The following is a 10,875-nucleotide window of genomic DNA, read 5'->3' as shown; positions in this document are numbered from 1 at the left end:
CTCTATGCATGTGGTACCCAATATGGACCCAAAGTTCCACCGCTTCCGATTCATATAGAATCTAGCCACGCTTCAGATCCGGACAAGACCAAAGCCACCAAATGTAAACATATAGTTTACCGCTTTCCGATTCACTCTAGAATCCAAGCCACGCTTGTGTTTCAAAGCAATTCCACCTATGTTTCAAGGCACACTATGATATGAATGTATGTACAATCTCACAAATATATGCAATTAAGATCATCTCTACCATCTTAACTTTCCACATATCACAACAATTCAACTCTATGAATTATCCACCAATTGTACACAACATTCACAACACACACACATCATTCACATATGAGAGGCCAATTAATCAATTACGATTCACACAATCCAATTAACACTAGTAATCATACTATCTCATGTTAATTCTCATTTTTGTCAATTATACATGAACACGCATTTTCAACATCAAGCAATTAGTCATTAGAATTAATGCTAACCAACTAACCATAAAGAATCAATATCAAAACAACATCATTGGCATGACAATATATATTTCTCAACATACATATTCAAGCCAAAACACAATTACAAACAATTTCTCAAAATACCGTAATTTACCGATAAACCGAATAATTGGTCCAAGTTCAAGTATATTCCAATCACATAGACTTATTGGAATCAATTCAACTAATAATTTAACTATCCAATTAATAATTAAACTATATTAATTTCAATTCAACTATTATATTTCTATTCCATTATTTTCCAATTCTATAACAAAACCCATTATTTCACTATCAATGGTTTACTCACAACAAACATAACAATCTAATACACATAGATTATCAATTGCACACAACTTATCACATTTATATCATCACATTCCAACAATCATCAAATACCCAAAATTGCAACATAGAAGAACATGGATATCAAAGTATAGAATTAAACCCACTATAACATACTATCATACAACCCTTTAGCATGAAAGAACCCCACCCTTACCTTGGAAAATATGAAATCTTTCACCATAGCTCTAAGCTTTTCTCCAAAATAAATCCTTCAAACATAATTTGGAGACACACCTAAAAACCAGTTCGGAAATCAGCTTATCAGACGAACTTAAAATCCTCAAAATCAAAATCGCTCCGGTCAGAACTTACCTCTATGAGTCAGGAACGTTGTGTCAAAACCATGCGACGATCCAACGGTTGGATTGAGAGATACATCCGTTTTGCTAAGGTGACTCAATGCTGAAACTTGCTGCGAAAATGAGGTTTCTTCTAGCTTTTCTCTTCCACCATTGTTCTCTTCCCTTTTGCCTCTTTTCTCTTCTTCCTATCTTTTCCCCCAAATGAAAATAGTAACCTCTAAAACCCTAACCTTCTCTTACTATCTCACTTATGTCAATTGGGCTTAACCCACCAATCCATCCATTATGTTTCTATCACTTAGGCCCATTTAGTTATATATCTCTAATAACTCAATTGAGTCAAATACAAACACTCACATAATTAAATACTTAAATAATTATTATATCACATAATAACTAAATAAATAAGTAATTATTAAAAACACCAAATAATATAATTACTAATTTTATTAATAAAAATATTAATAAAAATCGGGATGTTACACACGACACATGCGTCTACAAAGTCATTAGTTCACACTGATGAAGCCTTTTTAGGAGGACCTACTGACATGTCTATGCCCACAGGATATGTTGACCATGTCGTATTCCGTTTATGGCAAGGCGAGGTATATATTAGAGCTGTCAAAATGGGCTAACCCATATGATCCGGTCCGCCAGGCCCGAAAATTTCATAGGGTTTGGGCTTTAAAATTAGAGCCCATATTTTTCAGGGCCTTTTTAGCCCAGCCCTGAAGAGCCCATATTTTTCAGGGCCTTTTTAGCCCAACCCATATTTTTCAGGCCCGCATAATTATAAATTTTAAAAATATATATTAATATTTATATTATCTTACTCCAAAATAGCATATTGATTTTTCACACTTCACTAAATTTTATCTCTATTTTATTCAATCTTTCTCTTTTAAATATTATACATTAATATAATCAACATTTTTTCATCATATTATATTAGTTTTTCTCTTATAATAAATATTCAAGTATTATTTTATACAATTTAGACATATATTGTATTTAGAAACACACTATAGTATTTATAAGAAATAATATAGTACTTAAAAATGTATTATGTTTAAAATAACATAATTTTTAATTTTATTTATAATAAATATTATGGAGTTTTTATTTTAATTTTTTTAAATAAAAAAGCCCATTTAGGGTCGGGTAGCCCGAAGCCCATGTAGGGCCAGACTCGGGTAGTAAATCTCAAGCCCATATTATACAGGGCCTTTTTGGCCCAGCCCTGAAAAGCCCAGGGCCCGCTAGGGCCGACCCGTTTAGGGGCGGGTAGCCCATATTGACAGCTCTAGTATATATGTTATATTTATTTATTGCAAATTATTCATTATGGCTCGATTGACTATCTGAAAGTTTATGGACTCTTTTTTTAATTTTGTTTCTTACAGGAGCGTCTGACGTTGAAGATCACATCCCATGACTCGAAGTTGAACAACTTCCCAGAGGGGGAGATGCCTGAGTAGGTCAGGCGTATTGTTATTGACTTTAGCCTGCTGGAGTTCACCGAGTGCTCACTTACCATGCTCGACACCTCCCTCATGTCAGCTTTTGTTGAGCGGTGGCACTTTGAGACATCATCATTTCATCTTCCATTTGGGGAGATGACTATCACATTGAATGATGTCTCATCGTTGTTTCATATTCCCATCGCTGGTACTGGTCCTCATATTAACCAGGGGATGGCGCTAGCACAAGCTGTAGAGAATTTGGAGGTTGTATAGGATTTGGAGGTTGATGAGTTTTCTTTTAAGAGAGGCTTGCACCTTCGGATGTCTTGGTTGAGAGGTAGACACGATGAGCTTGTGACGATAGAGAGGTATGAGGCTACCGCTAGGGTGTACATGCTACATCTAATGGCATGTACTCTCTTTGCAAGCAAGTAAGGTGTTTCTATAGATGTTCGCTACCTTTGGTTGTTTAATAGCCTAAACACTCCAAAGTGGGCTTGGGGAGTGGCAGCGTTGACTATGTTATACACGACACTTGGAGTTTCTTTCGAGCCTAAGACTAGACAGCTAGTTGGTTATTTAAGTCTATTACATGTATACTAACATTTCTTTTTTGATTTTTAATTTGTTATTAGAGTTTGTTGGTTATTTGTTGGATGTCATATTAATCATTTTTTTATTTCTTCAGTGATGGATATACGAGTATTTCCCCCGCATCTGTGATAGGAGACTGCATTGTGTCCCAGCGAGTGCTCCACTCGCGAGGAGATGGAAGAGAAGGCATGCAATTCGTGATGGTGCTATGGAGTACAGGAGGACGCTTGATGCTTTGACGGTAGATGATGTCGTCGGGACACCATACTCGGTGCACCGTCTTTATCGCTCATTTGACAATGCAGCATTGTATCCAGGGCATATGAGGTGGGAGAACCACATGTCTAGACACCTTCTTGTTGATGCGTTCAACATAGCCAAATTGTTTTTCATGAAGGTTGTGCGTCTTCACCAGGTTCCTAAGTCGATTATTTCAGACAGAGACGCCAAATTTCTCAGTCATTTATAGATTACTCTTTGGAGATTGTTTGGAACCGCGATGAATAGGAATTCTATAGCTCATCATCAAACAGATGGACAAACTGAGGTAACCAATAGAACTTTGGGAAATATGATTCGGAGTGTTAGTGGAGACAAGTTGAAGCAGTTGGATTTAGTTTTACCTCGTATTAAATTTGCTTATAACAATGTCGTGCACTCAACTACAGAGAAATCAACCTTTTCTCTGGTTTATACTTTTGTCCCTAAACATGTGGTGGATTTGGTTACGTTTTCTAGAGAATCTGGATTTAGTGCGACTGTTGAGAATATAGCTGAGAAGATCATAGCTGTTAAATTGGGAAGAAGAATAAAGTGGGTGTTCATAAACGCGTGAAGGTTAAAGTTTTAATGTAGGAGACGATGTTATGGTGTTTCTGCGTAAGGAGAGGTTGTCAGTCGGTACTTAGATACATAAAATTTTAATGCAGCTCTGTGTTTTTATTCTAAATTTAGTGCTTATTAATCTCTAGTATTTTCGACTGCGTCACAATACATGTTTCTGTCAGATTTGTAACAAATTACATGACACAATTTTATAGGGAAAAAAGTTAAAACCGATTGTACTTGAGGATATAAATATTATTTAGGAGACGTCGAGACCCAATAAAAATAGAAGAAGAGAAAAATTCAAATAAAAAGTCAAGAATCAAACAAGAATCAACATCATAGATCTAAATACATTTTTATTGTTTCTCATATAAACTAGAACACTTTAAAAATTATAATATAGAACATCTGAAAATGAAATTTTTCTAGCGTAATCACCTAACATAATTAAGTATAAATTAATAAAACTTAACCATCAAAACCATAAGCTAAAAGTGATGTTTATCTGCTCAATAAAAAAGCAAAGCCATTGTTTCATTCTTTAATAAACCATGACATAATAAGTTTACACTAATGCTTAATCACCACAAAACAAAAGTTCATATTAAAAAAGGTTTAATAAACAAATATAACCCAAACTAGTATATCTACCCGTGCGAGGCACGGGATAAAAAATTTTATGTTAAAAACATTTTATAATTACTTATAATTTATCAATAAAGTTATATTAACATTATAATCTATCTTTGTTATTTGTTGCACACAAATTTTTTTTATCAATAGTAAACTATATTTTATTTATAAAAATATTTATTACTTAAAAATTTAATTATTTAACTATAAAATAATTTTTTATTTTTTAATTATGATGCTAATTTAAAAAGAATAGATTTTGTTAATTTTTTTTGGAAGTTACCAAAAAAATCATGTAGTCTTTAAATATATAATATCAATTAAGAAATTAAAACGAAAATCTTTTTTAAAGTTGCTCGATACGAAATAAATAAATAAGATCTCATTTTAAAGACGACCTTCATTTCTGAGAAACAATCTATATGAAATCAATTTTAATTTAGAAAATTTATATATTTTTATATTTTTGTGAATAAAATGATAAAGATTAGAATCAAATTAAGGAAATTATAGAAATTAAAAGTTTAATTATTTATAGTATCTTATGATTTGAAGAGATTTAGTTTTTGTAAAACAACTTAGTTTTATTATTCCATGTTTGAAATAATTTTTAAGATTTAAAATGTCAAATAAAAAGGTTTTAAATAATTTAAAATTAGTTTCTCAAAATAATATTTTTTTAAAAAAAGTTTTTTTAGAACCCTAGATTAGTTGAGGTTATTATGTATTACAGAAGTGGATTGATATAATTTTTAATGATTTTAAGTTTTTCTATCATCAATTTTTATGTTAGAATTAAATAAAACAATTATGATTTTTTGTGGTAAAAATAAAAGCATTAATTTTTTTAAAGCAAAAGTTCTAGAAATTTTCCTATTTAGTTTTCTAAGATACTATTTTTTATTTGACACTCATACTATTATAATAATTCAATATGTAACTAAGTTATTAATTTCCTACGTATATTTGTTATATTATTTTTAATTATTATTCTCTAGATATGATATTTGATTGTGAATATTTTAATAATATTTAATTATGAGTAAACAAAATAAATAAGAGATCAATTTAATTTAATAGTGTCTTTAGTTAAATCAAATTTTACATGTCATCTATTATATTTTAATTAATTTAATCATTAGGTTGTTGATTCTTTTTTCCATCTTGTTCCATTGGTAAATATTGTGGAAACTGATGATATATCAAAAGCATGAGGTATGGACTAAATATTGATCCAAAGTTAAAAGCCAAGTGTCAAGAGGACATATCTATTTTTATCCCAAAATCATAAGTTGCAAAGTAAATGGTTGCAGTACTATGAAAATCATGAAAAGTTTATCAATGAAGACGGCTGCCAAAAATATTATTGTATACTTGAACAATTGTATTTTCTAAGATACTATTGGTTTTAACATTTTACTGAAATTGATATTTGGCCTTTTAGTAAATCTTTTGGATCCAAAAGACAGAGAAATAGAACATGTCATTATATGACATTAATTTGCCTTACACGGTCTAATAATGCTTATAAAATATACTCATTATACAAATATACTAATAATTATTATTAGTTGCATTTCATGATATTATAATGATATTTTATACTAATTGTGTCAACAACAACTTTTTGTGATTAGTGTTTCTTAGGAGATCAAAAGTTTTGCAGTAAATTTGTTTTACAAATTAGTAAAAAAATAAATTCAGAAATTGGGATGGGTAGAATGGTAAGTTAGAAGTGAAAGTAGATTTATAAGTTGCATGGAACTTCAGACTTCTATTTATATTGAATAAAGATTACATTATAAATTTATTAAGTCTTTTACACATTTGAAATTAGTTAGAATTAAAGGACAAAAACAAAATAGAGTAAAATTGTAGAATCTAAGCATAACATTCATTAGAATAAAAAAAATTTAGGGGCAGATCATATAAATCTCAGATTCTATAATCCACTAATATATAAATTCTTCAACACAATAGTATTCACTCATTTCTCACAATAATGCTTAACAATACATCACTCTTGAATATTTATATCATGTTACTTTAAATATTGAACATTGGTTAATTGATATCATATTCTAGTTTATGCAGACAATGAAGTTAACATAACTGCTCAAAGAAAAAGATATGTCACTTTCCATATGAACAGATTTTTACAGTAACAAAGTTATCATCTATTAAGCTCAAGAGAACAATTTTGTTCTTTCCAAATTCAAGTGTAATAGAGATGTCCACTTTGACTTTAGCGTTTCAGCTATTTCCTACTCCACTCCTTCAAAGAAAGTTCTCAGTAATAACATATCAAATTTTCATTAAATGATGCATGAAATACTTTATTGAAGTAAATAAAGATAACTGCAAAGTATTCCATTTATAAGAGCATGAAGGGATTCAAAGTGAAGAATAGGTTAACCACCAACAATATCTTCAACAACATGGCTTCAAAACAAATTGAAAAAAGGTTAACATGGCCAAGGAATAACATTTATCTAGATAAAGCTATCTCAACCTTGGAATCCTTTAGACCTTAAAAGATTAACTATTAATAAATACCTTAATGAGCATCAGCCTTTCAAATACTGAACGGTTCACTAATCCAACTCCATCTCGAGCTTGAACTTCCTGAAGAATCGACCTCTTCTTGTAAAGTAGTAACACATTTTATATTTAAACAATAATACAATCAAGACACAATCTTATGAAAAAAAACAGTCAAGTAGGTCGAATGTTGAAATCAACATGATCAGGATAGCTCTATCAAGAAATTAAACTATCCTGTAAAACAGAACCACGTGATAAGAATATATCAACCTGTTATTTTATCGTTTACGATAAAGAAATATAACCCATTAAAACATAAACTGCATAAAACTTTGTGGATAACTAAAAGGAGAAAACATAACATTGAATTAGGTGCATTTGCTTGCTGGAACATAACCCACTTAAAACATAACATGTTGCAAAACTATATGAGCTTCTCCTTTATTATTTAACAATTCAGTTCTAGCCAGATCTAGATTCTCTTTGAAGCCTATTGATAAACTTTCGTACGACATTCAAGTGTCAAGCAATAGCGGAGGGCACTGTGTTATCCATGAAATGTTTAAATCAATAATTTGGATTGTACTTGTTTTTAAAGTAAAACAAAATCAACAAATTTCCCAAAAGGCTATAAACTATGCCACTTCGAATAGTAGAAAGTTGGTTATATTTTGTTAGAACATAGAACCATACATTCTACAATAATTTGTTACGCAAACAAAAGATCACAGGATTGCTCAGAAACTTATAGGATCAAATTGAAATAAATTATAAAATGCAGCATGTATAAAAATTTACAATTGCTCAAAAACGTATAAGGGTGCTTATGAGGCTGCTAGGATGCATAAGATTAGATGCAGGGACTGATTTGGGGCTTATTAAAAAAATTACACCTTAAAATAAGTGATTGATAAATATTCCAACTCAAATTGATCTAGAAAAGAAGTGGAAAAGAAAGGAAACCCATCAATATGATTTGATAAAAGATCACTTATATGTTCAACTTACCATATTGGTCCAATGAGAAGCTTGTTCAACTTACCATGTTGGTTTAATGAGATGCTCACTTTTAGTTTTGTTTTAGAAATAGCTAATATAACTGGACCTGAGATTTAAATCCATTGAGATTATATGTAGTTCCCAAAACCAAATTTATGGTGACAGAAGAAGTGTTAACCCAAGTACTTTGATACTTCTTTTGAGCTTCAACAAAGCTACTTCCAAGAACATGTTCAACCCAATCTTCCACTGCTTTTTTATTGTTTGATAACCAAGCAGCTGCAAGTATCTGTAACAACACCTTAAAATCAATTTCCATCACATAATCCAAAATCAAAACGGCTTAAAAACCACTTTTCAAAGAGCAACACCTCAAAATCAATTTCCATCACATAATCCAAAATCAAAACGGCTTAAAAACCACTTTTCAAAGAGTATTGCAATCAGTCCACCTATTTTTAGTATATTTTATCAGATTACCCATAATTGCTGCTAATACTCACATAATACCACCCCACAATTTATATACATTACTTGTAACTAAATTTGTAATTGAATTTAAGAAAACCAAAATCAATTCGAACAATAGAAATCATATATTTAAACATGTAACTTGAAAAAGTGAAGTTATAGTTTTTCCAAAAGGTTATCAGTAAACTTAACTCAATCTTCATCCTTGTTAAACTTGTTACCTGTTCATATTTCCAAAGTCAACTAAAAACAAAGAAATTTAACAAATGGCAGAAAAAGTGTGAAAAAGAATTGCTTACAAATCCTGCTGCAACGATTGCGAAATCCCATTGAGATTCAGCAGAAAATGAATCTTGAAGTTGTGTGTGTTGGTATATAAAACGGTGCTTTCAACGTTTCTGCAATTGGAAGAATCGAAAGAAGTGTGAAATGGGAGAATAAATTGTTCCTATTTATATTACTTGGAAGTGTAAAATCAATAGAAATTGAAAAAAAAATACCTGGAAAATTGAAGAAATGACATTGATGATTAGAAATTACTAGAAGAGAAATTAGAACTTAAGGGTTTGCATTGAGAAACCCGTTTAAAAGTGAACCGAAAAAGTTGTTGATTGTGTTCACATATGGAATTCTAGGGTTTGTATTGGGAACCCCAATTTGGACGTGAACAAATGGCTTGGTTATTCTCAATGATTCGCTTGTTTTAAGAAACCAAAATGGGAGAAGAATCGGCAGAGAATTTGTTTGTTTCCAAGGCCTAAATTAATTAATTATTAATAATGAATAATAAATTTAAAATAATAAAAATATAGTTAGAAACGATTTAAATAATTAAATAAAATTTTAAAAAATAATTAAAGATAATTATAGGAAGGTTACTATTAATAGCAAATTTTAAAATGGTAAGCACTCTAATTGATTGACAAATGGCAAACTTGCCAAATAACTCCTTTTGCTTTATTATATTTAATGATATATCTTCACTTCACTATAACATTATGCATAAAACACAAGTATAAGACACATCCATCAATTTTTGACATCAAAAGTCATAGCTAACAATTGTCTTCTAATGTTTCTACACTCTTGTGCTGTTTCTTTTATACATAAAATTTCTTGTTAGCATCGAACATATTTTGTCATACACCATTTTTTGCCGAATAATATATTTGTATCTAATTAATAATGGAACACAAATACATCATATTCCACAATAGCATCTCCTGTGGTGAAATCAACAGAAAAAAACTTGGCCTGAGCATATCCACGAACGAACCGAAAAGCTCCAGTCCCACCAACAATGGCCATTTCTCTAACAGCTTCACTCATGATCATGTTCCTACCTAATATGTTAAGTGTGCTTCCATTAAACTCTCCATCTGAAAACGCCATAGTCATCACCATCATTAGTCCCATCTCTTCTTGTGATATAGAAATATAAATTCCTTGTGCCTTGCCTACAAGTTTCGAGTCACGTTCGGGTCCGGCCGTTAACGGATCGTCCATCGCCACAACCGTCCCAAATGGCAAGGCGTTTTTTGCCTTACCATTAGGTTCGGCTACAAATACCATGCTTGGTTTTGGGCCTGTGACGATGTCGTGAAAGTAGAAGTGAAGGTGGGTGAATTTTTCTTCTTGAAAACCTAACATTGTTGGGGATAGGCTTTGATAGTATTTAGTGGCAGTGGCAAAGGATATTATAGAGATGAAAAATGTTATGGAGAATGATGAAGATTTTGCCATGGTTGATGTGAATTAATGAACTTAGAATGCTTACTTCTATGGAAATTTTCCTATAGATATGATCTATGGTATATTTCAATTTGTTTTGATCTATGCCTCTTTATAATATGTGAGGGTGTTTTATTTGTTTGTCTTTTATTATTGGAATTCAATAATTTAGTCAAGATGCTATTGTTGTCTCAAACTGGAAAAAGCTTACGTCACAAACATATAGAAGCTGGTGTGCTAAGGTTTTCCTCAGTCTTTTAAAAACCGGACCAGACCGGCCGGTCGGACCGGTCGAATTGGGAACCGGTCAGGTAACCGGTCTAGTTCAATAGTCGGATCGGGTATGCCATCAAACCGGTGGGAACCGGTGAAAACCGGGAAAACCGACGGTTTAATTGCTTTTTTTTTCGCTTTTTTGTTTAAACTTTTTTTTTAATTTTTTTTTTAACTTTTTTTTTACATTTC

At 31.2% G+C, this 10,875-nt stretch overlaps 1 protein-coding gene across 1 annotated transcript; it reads right to left on the bottom strand.

Annotated features, from left to right (window-relative positions):
• Window positions 1–9,640: 9,640 nt before the first annotated feature.
• LOC131612504 (pterocarpan synthase 1-like) lies at window positions 9,641–10,493 on the bottom strand. Its single transcript, XM_058884295.1, has one exon. It carries the CDS (start codon window positions 10,420–10,422, stop codon window positions 9,859–9,861), a length of 564 nt encoding a protein of 187 aa, XP_058740278.1. The 5' UTR covers window positions 10,423–10,493; the 3' UTR covers window positions 9,641–9,858.
• Window positions 10,494–10,875: the final 382 nt, after the last annotated feature.

The sequence above is a fragment of the Vicia villosa genome, linkage group LG6 (genome assembly GCF_029867415.1).
Source record: "Vicia villosa cultivar HV-30 ecotype Madison, WI linkage group LG6, Vvil1.0, whole genome shotgun sequence".
NCBI classification, from domain to species: Eukaryota; Viridiplantae; Streptophyta; class Magnoliopsida; order Fabales; family Fabaceae; genus Vicia; species Vicia villosa.
The sequence above is the reverse complement of the archived record's forward strand: the minus strand, read 5'-3'. Positions and strand labels throughout refer to the sequence as shown.

Bases quoted from the DNA above. Each gene is read 5' to 3' on its own strand.
- LOC131612504 (XM_058884295.1), bottom strand. From the start codon at position 10,422: ATGGCAAAATCTTCATCATTCTCCATAACATTTTTCATCTCTATAATA.